At 35.7% G+C, this 15318-nt stretch overlaps 3 protein-coding genes across 3 annotated transcripts; 1 reads left to right on the forward strand and 2 right to left on the reverse strand.

The window, feature by feature from the left end:
* Window positions 1-294: 294 nt before the first annotated feature.
* On the reverse strand, window positions 295-4698 carry LOC138323525 (large ribosomal subunit protein bL12-like). Its single transcript, XM_069268181.1, has 5 exons — window positions 4561-4698; window positions 2671-2845; window positions 2507-2575; window positions 760-891; window positions 295-499 (listed from the first exon to the last, which is right to left on the reverse strand). The coding sequence occupies exons 1-5, from the start codon at window positions 4617-4619 to the stop codon at window positions 383-385; spliced, it is 552 nt and encodes a 183-aa protein (XP_069124282.1). The 5' UTR covers window positions 4620-4698; the 3' UTR covers window positions 295-382.
* A 64-nt stretch (window positions 4699-4762) lies between these two features.
* Window positions 4763-8588, forward strand: LOC138323524 (translation machinery-associated protein 16-like). The gene is made up of 2 exons (XM_069268180.1): window positions 4763-4908; window positions 7966-8588. Exon 2 carries the CDS (start codon window positions 7979-7981, stop codon window positions 8552-8554), a length of 576 nt encoding a protein of 191 aa, XP_069124281.1. The 5' UTR covers window positions 4763-4908; window positions 7966-7978; the 3' UTR covers window positions 8555-8588.
* A 3490-nt stretch (window positions 8589-12078) lies between these two features.
* On the reverse strand, window positions 12079-15311 carry LOC138323527 (proliferating cell nuclear antigen-like). The gene is made up of 6 exons (XM_069268182.1): window positions 14894-15311; window positions 14375-14472; window positions 13833-13900; window positions 13233-13377; window positions 12868-13041; window positions 12079-12523 (listed from the first exon to the last, which is right to left on the reverse strand). The coding sequence occupies exons 1-6, from the start codon at window positions 15112-15114 to the stop codon at window positions 12447-12449; spliced, it is 783 nt and encodes a 260-aa protein (XP_069124283.1). The 5' UTR covers window positions 15115-15311; the 3' UTR covers window positions 12079-12446.
* Between the last annotated feature and the right edge of the window lie 7 nt (window positions 15312-15318).

Genomic DNA, 15318 nt, shown 5'->3' on the forward strand with positions numbered 1-15318 from the left:
GCTTTCAATGCTTTCAACTTTCCTTTACTTTAATGGTCAGAACTGGGAAAGTAAGCAGAACTTGGCCGTCGTATTAATATGCAAGAACTTTTGGAAGGCCAATGAACGCATTTAGACTGGTTTTCTTTGCCCGACTATTCACTTTAATATTAATAATAAGACATTTTTCTTCTGGTTTCAAATGTCACTTTTTCAACACAAATTCCATTACTTGTATATAGACCACTCTGTTTCATTGTCCTTAAGAGTGGTCTATAAAATGACCTAGTTAGTACAAATAACCAAAAACAAATGTCACTATACAAATTAGTTTTATACACAATAATACATTTTAATACCAAAATGAAAACATATTTCAGACGTGAATATTAAATCCAGACGATTACAATACTTCCACTGAGGCTCCCACAGCCTCCAAAGCTGTTTTCATCTTCTCCGCTTCATCTTTCGAGACACCTGCTTTCACCACTTGTGGTGTAGACTCCACAAAACTCTTTGACTGAAAAATAGATATAAGAAGTACTGGGTATGATGTGCGTATAAGGAATGAGTAAATAGTACTTTTGTAATACTTTACCTTTTGACTATATCATCATAATCTATAAAATGTGCATCTTCATTATAAATCAACACCCCCCTTCCTTCCATAGGAGGAATTATTTGGAGAATAAGTTGATTACCATGCAACTTTTAATGAAATGATTCAACAGACTTAGAAGATACCTTCATGAAAGACAAACTTGCTAAATGAGCATATACCTGTACTAAATTGAGGCCACAAATGCTTTTGATTTCTTTGATAAGTGCTATCTTTTTCCCAGCATCAAAGGCTTTTAGTTTAACTTCAAATGATGTCTGTTCCCTTGTACTTTTCACTTCCTCCTCTTCTTCCTGTTTCAAATAAAATGTGTAAGATCATTATTTAGGAAGCGTAAAATTGCTGTCAATAATAACATAATTATTAGGGTTTAACCTCCTTCTACTTAGTAACAGCCAGGGTAATTTAAGGATCGCCTTTCATGTGTGCAGTATGTCTGTATGTTTTTTAGGAGGCTGCAGAATATTCATGTTGTGTATCCTTCTGATAGTGTGTTTTGGGAGGCTGCACTATATTCATGTTGTGTCTCCTTGTGATAGTGTTTTGGGAGACTGCAGTATATTCATGTTATGTCTCCTTGTGATAGTGTTTTAGAAGACTGAAGTATATTCATGTTGTGTCTCCTTGAGATAATGTGTTTTGGGAGGCTGCAGTATATTCATGTTGTCTCCTTGTGATAGTGTGTTTTGGGAGGCTGTGGTATGTTGGTTTTATGTCTCCTTGTGATAGTATGTTTTGGGAGGCTGCAGTATATTCATGTTGTTTCTTCTTGTGATAAAGTTTATTCATGTTGTGTCTCCTTGTGGTAGTGTTTTTGGAGACTGCAGTATATGCATGTTGTGTCTCCTTGTGATAGTGTTTTAGAAGGCTGAAGTATATTCATGTTGTATCTCCTTGTGGTACTGTTTTGAGAGACTGCAGTATATTCATGTTGTGTCTCCTTGAGATAATGTGTTTTGGGAGGCTGCAGTATATTCATGTTGTCTCTCCTTGTGATAGTGTGTTTTGGGAGGCTGTGGTATGTTAGTGTTATGTCTCCTTGTGATAGTATGTTTTGGGAGGCTGCAGTATAGTCATGTTGTGTCTCCTTGTGATAATGTGTTTTGGGAGGCTGCAGTATATTCATGTTGTGTCTCCTTGTGATAATGTGTTTTGGGAGGCTGCAGTATATTCATGTTGTGTCTCCTTGTGATAATGTGTTTTGGGAGGCTGCAGTATATTCATGTTGTGTCTCCTTGTGATAATGTGTTTTGGGAGGCTGCAGTATATTCATGTTATGTCTCCTTGTGATAGTGTGTTTCTGGAGGCTGCAGTATATTCATGTTGTGTCTCCTTGTGATAATGTGTTTTGGGAGGCTGCAGTATATTCATGTTGTGTCTCCTTGTAATAGTGTGTTTTGGGAGGCTGCAGTTTATTCATGTTGTCTCCTTGTGATAGTGTGTTTTGGGAGGCTGTGGTATGTTAGTGTTATGTCTCCTTGTGATAGTATGTTTTGGGAGGCTGCAGTATATTCATGTTGTTTCTTCTTATGATAGTGTATTTTGGGAGGCTGCAGTATAATCATGTTGTTTCTTCTTGTGATAGTGTGTTTTGGGAGGCTGCAGTATATTCATGTTGTGTCTTATTGTGATAGTGGAACTCTAAAATTTTGACAATACAATGCAATTCTTGTACAGAGACTTTATTTTGTATCATCTAGGTGACCCACATGTCAAGTATGAAATATCTTTTAGTATAGGAGATAATGTCTGGACAAGTTTTTTCTTAAACTGAGGTCAAAAGTAATAATATGATATCATATATTATATAATCATAGATAATTTAATGATGTGGACAGTTACAGACCACTTTTGCCTTAATCCAGAATATATGTGTAAACCCAGTTAACAACTGATAAAGCAATGTACCTTAACTGCAGGTGCTGGGGCAGCTCCAGCCATGGACATGATTGGAGCATCTTGAATCTTCAGGGTTTTCTATAATATGAAAAGAACATGTTATTTACATATTTGAAGAATTAAACTCTTAAAAAAGGATATGAAATAATTATTTCACTTTCAATCAAGATTACCTTCAACAACTCATTCAGTTCTGCTACTTCAAGTAGAGTCAATTGCCCAATGTTATCCACTAGGTTTTGGATCTTTGGAGAATAGGATTTGTCTTCATGTGGACTAGGTAATGTACACCAAGATCGGCTCTGCATGCAACTACATGCCTGAATGATTTTTTGCTGGCGACGTAATCTGCAATCAGATGTAAATATATTACTGTTAGTGTTGCGAGTCCGTTGAGACTTATGATCAGTCATTAACATCAATGTCCTATACGTTAAATATTTTTTAATGATTACATTAACAATAATATCAATATTCTGTTAGTCTATCATAATATAATATAATCCTTAACATTTTTTTTTTTTTTTTTTCTTTTTTCTTCGGTACCACATCCTTGATACTTCAGAGGTTATATCCACCTCTGGACTATCTCATAGTAAAACTTAACAGAACAGGTAATTAAATTTAGTCTTTTAATATACTGTAACATTAAAAGAGACGTATTACATGACACTGGTTGACTGTGTAGCTTTGAAGATGGGCATCATCCTCTCTGTATTCTTCAAAGGAAATCTTTGGAGGCCTGTAATTGGTTCAGATTTTTTCTCCTGAGCTGCTCTCAGTTTTACAATGAGATAGTCCAGGGGTGGATATAACATCAGTGAAAATAACCCATGGAATATCTAGGATGCTGTACCAAAGTTCATCACCATCTTACTTTGCTTTACTATGAGTCCTTCCACACAAAATCCATTTTTGTTGTGTGCTAGCATTATATACAATGTATTTAATTAAATGATATCTTTTTTTAATAACCTTTCTAAACTAACATCAACGCTCATCGTCGGAAACCGAAGTGAAGCGTAGTGTAGTGAAATCAACCATGAATCTTTGACGATGCATCCTTTATCATGAAACAGTGCTACCCGATTAATATTAGAAACTACAAGAGATCTCTAAAAATTCCAATACAAATTCGATCAACTGTATTTGTGCATCGATGTTTGCTTACTGTAAAATACATACAGGAGTTTAAAAAATAAGCATATTAATATAAAAATAATATACTTATTAAAGTTGCTCCACCGCCGACACAGTATAAATGATATTCATTATTTGAACAATAATTAGTGTTTAATCGTATATACATAAGTCTAATTAACACAAAAAATAATATAAAATAATTTATTTTGCCTTTGGGTCATGCGCAATCAGTACTTCATTTCATATAGTATATAGTGCCACGGAATTTTTTCGGGATGCAATTAATTATTTTCTTATATTTTTAACTTGAAGCAAAATTAGAAGCTCAAACTTTTCAAGGGCGGTAATGGTGTAAAGTAAGTAACTTTTGAAACTGAAGAAAAAATACTAAATCGTCTGCTGCTGTTTTTGATAGTAAAAAAATACTATTTGTCAGCGGTGGAGCATCTTTAAGTTATTTTCTGTATTCATGTCCTAGTTAAAGTATGTTATGGTCATAATTTCCAAACACCTGAGGTTTATTTTATTCGGGTTAACCACAGGCTTCTGCTTCTGGTTTTGGAGAAATACAATCACTTTCCCCTACTATATGAATAGGTAGATAATGGTTATCAATCATATTTTTTTCAAATCAGAAGCAGACGCTTGTTGGTAAAGATTTAACAGCTGTTACATAGCTTTATTGAACTAATTTTTATTACTTGTGGTATTTACACGAGAAAGTTTGATTTGTCACAATGATAACAAAGTGTAAACTCACTGCGAGTCGGTTAGTAAAATATTGTTACGTTAGGTAATGCTCAGAGGTCATCCACCCAGACATTGCAAACTGTGAGGCCACGGACTTGGATAACAAAAACTTATACCGAAATAAATACATAACGTATGTGATAAGTTGCAATGTTATTTTTAAAAACTACCTGTGTATCTGTTTTGACAGACGAGTCGACAGTGAGAGTACCCGCGATGAGATGAACATCTTCACTAGCAATTATAGTAACGATATGCAAATTGTCAATTTTATTTAAACGTTTGGCACAGGACGTGCAAAAGTCAGCTCACGCAAACATTGAAGTGATTGTGATCTCAATATCCGACCGTCCTGTAATGTAACGAGACATTTCATTGGGCATTTACATTGGAGATCTACATCCGGTAAACGCACGTGTCATGTCAGCACTACAACAACCACAAAATCACTGCAAATGAAAATTAATTAGATCTATGTGTAACATGCTTATGGAATCGATTGTTGGGTAACGTTAGAGGTAATAGCTAACTATACATATGACTTTCAATGTTTATGTTGATATGTGAATCGTCATGGTTTAAATCAATACTTTAAAATGACAAGCACAGGCCTAGGGTGTCTGCTTCTGCGTTTTGTAATCTGGGCCGTTTTCGATTATACGTTTTTTGACGGTTTGGTTGGACCTAGTTGTTCGTTTATTAATTAAAGACGGACCTGATGATTTTTATATTGTTTTCAGACGAGCATTGACAAAGCCCACACAGGCCTGTATAAAAAATGCAGGTCCGTCAGGATTTATACTTTAAATAATGACTTTAACCAACGGTCGAACCGGTTGTTCCGAATAAACGAAAACGGCCCTGGTGATTTTATATTGTTTTCAGACGAGCTTTGACAAAGCCCTCACAGGCCTGTATAAAAAAATGCAGGTCCGTCAGGATTTATACTTGAAATAAATGACCAACGGTCGAACAGGTTCCAAATAAACGAAAACGGCCCTGGTCTCGGAAACAATATTCTAACCACAGGCGTCTGCATCTGGTTTTGGAAAAATAAAATATCCTATCCACATAGGGGTAGGTTATTATATTTTTATCAAACAGAAGCAGACGCCTGTGATTCTAACTTAAGCAGGTTCATACTCCCGTATATGCATTTGAAGAACATTCCTGTATTTGAGAGTTTGAGGGATATTTTTTTATCTGAAAATTATTTCGCCCTTTTTTTATTCAAATTTTTAAATCAACTTTTTCCATTTTCATTTCACATAATCCTGCATTTGCAGGACAAAATTATCACTAAAATACAGAACTGTTACTCAAATGCAGGACTGTCCTGCATATGCGGGAATGTCCCCAACCTGTTAAGCTTACCCCTGTCAAATATATGTGATTCGATTTATACAGTACATATCGAAAGAAATTTATATACAGACCTTTCACTTCAGTGTTCAACAGCTAATATCACACCACCAACACACCACCCATAATCATTTTGCTAAAATGCACTATTGCCATAATAACACATAATAACAGACTTAATAAGTAGTACCATGTGATGTAAACAACTAGCATTCAATTTTTACATACAGTAGTAGTAATATAAGAGGAGAAAATGTAGGTAAGCAGCCAGACCGTGATTTCTAACTCATGACCTTTGAACACTAGCCAAATGCTCTAACAATGCAAGTGTATATATTTTTAGCCCACCATCATCAGATGGTGGGCTATTCAAATCAAGTGTATATATTTTTAGCCCACCATCATCAGATGGTGGGCTATTCAAATCGCTTTTCGTCCGTGGTCCGTCCTTCCTTCCGTTAACAATTCTTGTTACCGCTATTTCTCAGAAAGTACCGGTACTTAAGGAATCTTTCTCAAATTTCATATGTAGGTTTCCCTAGGGCCCTAGTTGTGCATATTGCATTTTGGGATCAATCAATCAAAATGGCCACCAGGCAGCCATCTTGGATTTTGATAGTTAAAGTTTGTTAATGCTATTTCTCAGAAACTATGGAAGGGATCTCTCTCGCATTTCACATGTAGGTTCCCCTAGGTCCCTGGTTATTCATACTGCATTTTGGGACCAATCGGTCAAAAATGGCTGCCTGGGATTTTGATTGTAAAAGTTTGTTACCGCTATTTCTCAGAAAGTGCTGAAGGGATTCTTCTTAAGTTTCACATGTGTTCCCCTCGGGCCCTAGTTGTGCATATTGCATTTTTAGACCGAACGGAGAACAAGATGGCTGACAGGCCACCATCTAGGATGTTGATAGTTGAAGCTTGTTACCACTATTTCTCAGAAAGTACTGAAGGGGATCTGTCTCAAATTCCATGTGCAGGTTCCCCTAGGTCCCTGGTTGTGCATATTGCATATTTGGACTGATCGGTCAAAAAGATGGCCAACAGGTAGCTATCTTGTTTTTTAGGTCATCTGACCTAATCTAGGTACCTACTTTCTAGGTCACAGGGGTCAAATAGGCTAAAATCTTTGAAAGACTTCTTCTCAATAACCATAAGGCCCAGAGTACTCATATTTGGCCTGTAGCATGCTGGGATGAAGGGCTACCAAAGTTGTGAAAAGTAATGACCTACTTTCAAAGTCACAGGGGTCAAATAGGCTAAAATCTTTGAATGACTTCTTCTAACTAACCAAAAGGTCCAGGGTACTCATATTTGGCCTGTGCCATGCTGGGATGAAGGGTTACCAAAGTTATTGAAATGAATGACCTTGACCAACTATCAAGGTCAGGGGGGGGTCAAATATTATAAAATCTTGAATTTTGAACTTCTCAAATTCTGCCAGTGTGATTTAGCTGATACTTGCATGAAATGATCCCTGTCATGGTCGTGACCAACTGTTTTTATATCTTATGTTGATCTGAAATCCAAGATGGACACCACTCCCGCCATCTTGAAAATATAGTTTGAACTTATTCTCAAGTTCTACCAGTGGGATTTTGCTGGAACTTGTCTGAATAATTTTAAGGATACTGACATTGTCCCAACAAAGTGTTGTTATTTGTCGGGTTGACCCGAAAACCAAGATGACCACCAAAGCCGCCATCTTGAAAACACATTTTGAACTTTATTGAAGTTCTACCCATGCAGTTTGACTGAAACTTGCATTAAATGATCCTTACATGGTCATGACCAAGTATTTTTATTTTTTAACCATGACACCATATCTAATTAATTTCCTATACAGCTATTGCCAAGGTAGTCAGATGACCGTTAAGGCCCTTGGGCCTCTTGTTGATAATTGAAGTTTGTTACTGATATATTTCTCAGAAAGTACTCCAAGGATCTTTTTCAAATTTCGTATGTAGTAATATTTCGTAAAAGTTTGAAAAGCAGAGAAAAGATCTCTCTTTCCTTTGTCAGACATAGATCATTCTTTGGTGGGTGCCAAGTTCCTTCTGGGATCTCTTGTATAATGGAATAAGTGAAACCCACTTTTCATTGTCTAGTTGTAAAGAAGATAATCCGTAATTAGAAAAGTCATAAAGAACATTGGTGCAATACAAAATTTACGTTATAGATCTATATTTCATTTTTCTTTCTTCTTTAAACAGGAATTTTAACAAAATGCCTAAAGCCCCGAAAGCAAAAGTTGGTCAGGATAAAAAGCCTATTCATCCCAACAGTAGGAAAGCTCAACAGCTGACAAGGAAGGCTTCCAGAGACCAACGACTTGGAGCAAAGAATTTAAACACACAAAGAACAGAATTGTTAGCAGACAGATTGGTGTGGTTCCAGCAAAATGTTGATGTGGAAAAGAAATGCTTGAAGAAATGTGAACTAGCCAGTCTTTGCAAGAAATATTTGTCAAGATTTGAAGATGAACTTGATCAGATAGACATTATACAGAACATTGGTAACCGACAAGGGAGACAACATGCCTCTAGGGAGGCAGCAATATCATTGACATTGGCTAAGGAGAAAGAGGAATTTGCATCAAATGGTTTAGAACTACCAGACCTTGTTAATGCAAAAAACTTTGAATATTTTAAACAGTGGAATGGAGAAATCAAATACCTGCAAAATATAAAATTAAGAAAAATAGCAGTTCAGGATTTAAAAGAAGGTGAAGATGATTGTGGAGACGATTTGGAAGACCAAGACATGCAAATGGATGAACATTATAGTGAAGATTCCGATTAATTTCAAATTGAATAAAATTATTTGATGTATTGTACATTTACCATTACTATAGCATTATTCTCTGCAGTTATTGACTACACTAACAATCAAATTGCTGCATGATGCATTGATCATCCTTAATACTCCAGGGGTTACTATAACTGTCATAATATCTACCCCTGACTATGTCAGCGAAACTGAAGGCTCTATCTGTGAAAACAATGAAGAGTTAATTTGGTCCTGTGATGGATATCAAAGAAATCGAATAATAGTACATTGTGGTTGATTTTGTTTAATGCTTTCAAGTCAGGCGTTGTCTGTAATCTGAGATTGAAATTTTTTTTTTCTTCTGAACAGCCTTCAGTCTTACTATGAGATAGTCCATTAAGTGGATATAACAATGAAAGTAACCCCTGGAGTATCAAGGATGTGAATTGCTCTTGAAAAATTTGGGTTAAGGGTTATTATGGTACCAAACCTTTGTATATTAGCAACATACCATATATTATATTGAAACAAGGCAATGTAGAAAATTCGCAGCAGGACAAAGAGAAGAGAAGGTCGCTGTTACGTAATTTAGCTTCTCCTCTAATATTGGGATTTCGAGATTGATTAGTCCTACCATCCAGTGATTATGGTGTCAACATTTGACGGGATTTTCGTGCTGTTGTAATTGCCAGAAGCTGGGACTAACCGGCGGTAAATTGTACTTTACACACATTGCTTTCAGGTCTCAAAACCCCGGTATTACATAATTTTAGTAGCCTGGCCACCTTTTAAACCGAAACTTAGAGAGTAGTAATTTTATCAACTTAGTAACCTTTTTTCAATATATCACAGATTGATGGATAACTAAGTTAAACTGCAAGTCTGGTGATGCTGGGAGATCCATCAACCGGTATTCATTATATTGTGTACAAGGCAAATGATCTTCTATCTGAAGTCTCTAGTCTATATTTTGGCACTGCATATTCATTTGAAAAACTATTTTTTAACAGTTTGGACAAATGGTTCCATTGCTGGCTCGATATTTTAACAAAGTGATCATTGATGTCATGTTTCATACCCTGCAATAACTACAAGTGCCAATTACAAACTAGGTTACTATACAATAGATCCATATTTAAAACATAAATATTAGCAAGAACATTACATATTATAAGGGTTTCTATCACTGGATTGCCATAGGAAAATTGAGGACAAAAAATGACACTGGTAGTTTTTTTTATATACCTCAAAAGAATCAAATAACTGAACTGTATGGTTTTCAAGCTGAATGTCGCTCTGTCAGCCTGCGATTGATTCAAATCTCATTTCGTCTGTGGTCCGTCCTTTAACAATTCTTTCCACTATTTCTTCAAAAGTGCTTAAGAGATCCGTCATAGGGTTTCCCTAGGGCCTAGTTGTGCATATTGAAATTTGTGACAGGTTTATCAACCAGCTGCCATCTTGGATTTTGACAGTTTAAGTTTGTTTCTGCTATTCATCAAATACTAGGAGGATTTCATAAGGGGACAGTCATAGCAATCCCGGTAATCTTGTCTCTACTTTTCTGCCATTTTCCTTTGAAAATATGTAATGCGCATCAGAAAACTACACAAAGTCTTTATATAGCAGCAACACCCTTAACAGTCAAATTCAATATGGCCACTGTATGTAACCGGTGTATGCGGGACTATGCACGCACACCATTAAAATCTCTTTGGTTTTTTCTATTAATGTTACTTATTTGACGTAGCTGCGCAACCATCGTGATAACATCACTCACACTGTGGCCAAGTTATCGAGTGTAGCGACAGCGTGCCAGGCAATAACGACAGTCCACTAATGTTTTTACCAACCAAAACCATTCAAGGTATTGCTGTCGGCTGTAAAATCCTAAATGGCTGCTTATTGGTCATGTTGTTTCTTTATCATTCACAATATGCAATTCGTAGAAAGCTAGGAACTCATGCATGAAATTTCAGGGGAACCAAATGTACAACTAGGGTCATAGGGAAATATACAAAAGCAGAGAGTTGGTGTGGTTTGTGCATAATGTAAATATGGCCTTCTCATATTGGAGCTTGTGATGTGAAGTTCTGTAAGACTGTTCCGAATATAGTTTTGCTTTTGATTTCCTTTTATGTACAAGTCTCGGAACAAAGATTTATACAAACTAAACGTTTAGGCATATTGGGGCCCCAAGGGGATCAAAGCCATGATTTATAGAAACTATGTACCTAATCAAAAAAGGATATTTCTTACCAATATATATGTAATAGTTACAATTAAATCCATTGAAAAAGAACACATATAAAGGATTTACATCTATTTCCCCTGTCCCACTAAAGCACAAGAGAAGCCTACAGACGTACATAGAATCATTTATCCAATTCAATGGCTGCCTCTTGGTCCACAGATGCCTGGCTTAAATCCTTGAATGATTTGCTATGATTTCACTACATTAGGCGGTACCTGGCTGTGGTTCAGAAAAGTAAGCCTGTAATAAAACTTCTGACTAACTTCACATTAATTTTTTTTTAATAACACAGAATGATCAATAAACACGGAAGTAATTTAGGCTATAACTAATCCGTTTCCGGTTTGCTAGAATTAGTACATTTCACAGTCTGGTAGCATGAAGTCGTGTTTCTAACGCTGATTTTCCAACCAAGAGATCTCCGATTGCTGTGAAATCATTAATTTTCGTGGATTTCGTTTTTTGACCAAAATCAACTAATTTACATCCCCACGAAAAAATATATATATATCTATACCAATGTCATGTAAGTTTATGCGTTCATACATTGTAGGATGATTATTTCCTCACTAAATAAGGTCCATGTCGGGGACAAACACGACAAATTAAAAGTTGGAAAATATTGTTGAAACAAAGATAGTGTTCAGAATTTCATAGACTTCATCAACATATACCAACAAAGACTTCATCAACATGTACCAACAAATAATTGATTGAGTATATCATGACTATCAATGTGACACGATAATTGTTTGTTGGAACACATCTGTGAAAACACTGGCTGAGTACCGACTCTAGATTGTGATTGTAACTGTGTTGTGTGGTAGAGCTTAGTTCCGCTTGAGAGATCAAACAATACAGGTGACAGTGTCGACTATGTATTTTAACGGTAATATGTAAGGTCTTCTCCACGAATTTAAGTGCCAACGAAATTGTAAAATTTTAGAATCCACAAAAATTGAGCCCAACGAAAATAAAGGATTTCACAGTACCTTGGCACTAAATTTTGCAAATATTTTTAGTTCATTGTAAACTTTTAATAAATATATGTACAAAACTTGTCCATAAAGGCCAACAACCGTAAATCAATGGTTTTTGTTAAGAAATTTGTGAGTTGTTAGTAGACATTGAGCATCCCTGCTGAAACTTTCGTAGATTTCGTAGATGCGATGGGTACCAGAGCTCATCAAAGCTGGCTGTGATATGATATTGTGTTCACACATCAAAACCACTTTGACGACTCCAGTTTCATCAATTATCGGCGCCATTTTCCCCCTGGTAAATGAGAAAATAAACAAGAACATTTTTATACATTACATATATCAATATTTATTAATTGGTTTATCTGTTGATAAACACAAGTACAAATTGTGAAAACTGGCAATGATGAATACCAAGATAATTGGTCAAAACTAGACAATATTTCAACAAAAACAATTCTTGGGCTTCGTTTTCCATAAATTTCCACTTCAATGATAAGACGGTAAGATTCAAACTCTGCAGTGAAAAGTTAAGCACTTTCACAAGTCTTATTTTTGTTCATATTTTTTCACTATAAATACAGAGTTTAAATTCTGTCAGAGAAAATCCCCCCCCTCCTCCATTAATCACAGTTCCTGTAATGTCCAATGTCCATGCATGAGTAAGTGTAACAACAGCTATTGATCACTTTCATTCATCCTGGTCCTCTATCTTTGGAGCAAGATAAAATCGGAGGTAGCCCATATCTGCTATTTTGTACTCCACCACTGAAAAAAACAAAACAAATGTCAGTGTTTTGAATAACAGAGTTCCTATCTAATTTAAATGATTACTGGATCATTAATACGTACAATAATGAGGTAATCAAACTTTAAAACAAGCTAATTTGATGAATGAAGTCCCCATGCATGTGTCTCAATTTTTATCACACTTTTACAAAAGTATTGATTCTCAAGTATGTTACACTTCATCTCTCTAGGATGGACCCACATACAAGGTATACAGGGAAGTTCTAAGACCTTATGTCAAATAAATAATTGGAAAACCAAAAGAATGCAATGCAATCCTACTCCAAAAACTTTCCCGTAGACCAACATGTAGAAAAGCATACCTAAGGGTACATCTTGTGACATTGACAACGTCACTTGTGGTGACAGTGCAGTGGCTTTTGTAAAGAAGTTTAGGTAACGCAGAGCAAACGTCAACGTAACAGCTTGGTTCATCTCTATTGTTACATTATCCTCATCTTTGTCTGCACTGGAGTTCTGTGCCAATTTCACGTTACCTGTTAAAGGAAGAATTGCAATCAAGATGATATTAAAATCAATATTGGTATCATAAAGTTGTTGCCCTTCCTCCTTCAACAATCTTATTGAACATATGATTTAGCTTTAATTGCTATATAAACCAGGGCACTTTTTCATGTCAATAAAATTCAAAACTAATTTTGTCTGAAATAGGACCTTAAAATCATACCTGTGCCTAGATCTCCACTTGCAGAGAATTTGACGCCTTCTTTTGTACAACAAATAATAATTGATTCTCCGATTTGACTCAAATCTCTGCATATTCTTTGAAATTCGGCTGAAGGAAGCTTCACAACACAGCTGTATTCTGTATCCTGTTCAAAAGGAAAAGGTTTACAAATCTTATGTTAAATTCACAGCAAGACATTATTTTTTTCATTTCGAAGGAAAATAAAACAGGCCGGCAAGTCTATTATAAAATAGTAATTTGAAGTCTTAATGAGCAGGGGTTTCAATATCAAGTAGTACCCAGTCCTTTTTGCCTGTTGAACCTGGCTGTGGTGCCGCCTGATTTGGGCTAAATTACATTAGATAACATACAGATGGTAAAGAAAAGTACTCCCTGAAATTGCAATTTTATCGTGTCTCCTAAGATAATCAAACCCCTGAATGAGTGATTAAGAATGGTCGTGAAGTTTCTTTTGCACAAAAATTCTAGTACAAAGTTAGTGAGTTGTCTCCCTTTCATTAATGATTATTGAAATATTGTTACAGCATTCATGCAATTTAAACGTGTTCTGTAGATTCAAGAATCTTTCAAAATACTTACAGGTATACCCAATTGTTCTGCATCCAAATGAAGTAACTTAAGGGCATAATCTGATACCTTTTCATTATCTGAAAACAAATTCCAAATTGAACATTTCAGACATCTGATAAAGATTTTATAACTAGAATTAATAGGACACTAGATTGCTGTACCAATAATTTAAACCCTTTACTAGTCAATCGATTGGATAATTATTTTTAAGAGAGTAAGGCTTTTAATTTTGCTTGTTTTTGGCTTTACGTTTTGTTCAAGACCCCGTCGTGCAAGGACATGACATGACGTTTAGGTGAAGGAAAGACAATGATATTAATATCTGGTGGTTATATTTTAAAATCAACACAACCTATCTTCTTGATGTATCCATTTTTTGGTGATCAATTTGATACATCACTGCTAAAATAAAACGTTGATTCATATCATTAGCCAGATATGCCACACTTCGTATCCTTACTGGAAAACCAATGATGAAATGCTGTTGGTAATAATCTCTAATTAGGCTAATTTGTCTAAACCACCAAAAACGCTGTATAACTTATACTCACTTGCCGACTCAAAGACAAACATTGCAGTATCGGGATTGTCCTCTGCTTTAACGGTGATTACATCGTCATTCCCCGAGCACTTAAGGATTTTTGACATACTGGAATAAAGAAGAAACTGTCAAGGTATGTTAAAGAAACAAACAAAACAAAGTAAACAAATTGCATATTATTGTATAATAATTTCATGTGTTAATGGAATAATAAATTCACGACTTAATATGCAATTTCAAAACAACCATTAGGCATTATTAAGTGGAACTGGATTTGATGAGATTTGTCTTCACAACGGACAACAATTACCTTGAACATTGCGCGGGAAATCCAATCTGACAAAGCGAAAGTTGCAATTCGATATTGGCGATGTAATGTGTCTGAACCTATACAATACTAGATACAGATACACAAAACAAACAAAGCTGCTGTTTAAGCTAGACATAATTCACCAAATATTCGATAATAGAACAATACAAGAATGTAGCGGGTCATGACAACTATGCTCATTGTTTACATTTTACTTACCTCGCAAGGTTCATACCCATGGACAAGTTTCTGTCGCATCGATACGTTTCGAAGCCATCTGAACGAAGGTTGAGTGACACAAGACTGACATGAGAACTGTCCATAGCTTGTAATGCTATTCCTGTACTGTTGCAGTCCCATATTGCTTCTGTGAGTAAGTCTTTTATGGCGTCAATAATTTTCTTCCAAAGAGAGCCCTGAGCAAGTCTTGCCTCAAACATTTTGAAAATCAAATTTAGTATGTAAACTTTAAAAACAAATAGTCACAAACTTCGAATAATTATTATCGCGAATAAGCTTCAGTGTTACAAGCGATGTCACGGATTAGAACTTCCACTTTATCCTGTGTCCTCCTGCTCCCTCCGTGTTGTGAAATGACCCTAGCTGGCGCCAAATTATAATGGCGGGAAATAGCTCGTTCAGCA

The sequence above is a fragment of the Argopecten irradians genome, chromosome 5 (assembly GCF_041381155.1).
Source record: "Argopecten irradians isolate NY chromosome 5, Ai_NY, whole genome shotgun sequence".
Taxonomy (NCBI): domain Eukaryota; kingdom Metazoa; phylum Mollusca; class Bivalvia; order Pectinida; family Pectinidae; genus Argopecten; species Argopecten irradians.

Excerpts from the sequence above, each read along its gene's own strand:
- LOC138323525 (XM_069268181.1), bottom strand. The coding sequence starts at position 4,619 with ATGTTCATCTCATCGCGGGTACTCTCACTGTCGACTCGTCTGTCAAAA. Across the intron at positions 2,846-4,560 it reads CTGTCAAAACAGATACACAG|ATTACGTCGCCAGCAAAAAA; the intron begins GTAGTTTTTAAA and ends ATCTGATTGCAG. Across the intron at positions 500-759 it reads GTGGCCTCAATTTAGTACAG|TCAAAGAGTTTTGTGGAGTC; the intron begins GTATATGCTCAT and ends TCTATTTTTCAG.
- LOC138323524 (XM_069268180.1), top strand. The coding sequence starts at position 7,979 with ATGCCTAAAGCCCCGAAAGCAAAAGTTGGTCAGGATAAAAAGCCTATT.
- LOC138323527 (XM_069268182.1), bottom strand. The coding sequence starts at position 15,114 with ATGTTTGAGGCAAGACTTGCTCAGGGCTCTCTTTGGAAGAAAATTATT. Across the intron at positions 14,473-14,893 it reads ATGGGTATGAACCTTGCGAG|TATGTCAAAAATCCTTAAGT; the intron begins GTAAGTAAAATG and ends TCTTTATTCCAG. Across the intron at positions 12,524-12,867 it reads GTCACAAGATGTACCCTTAG|TGGTGGAGTACAAAATAGCA; the intron begins GTATGCTTTTCT and ends TGTTTTTTTCAG.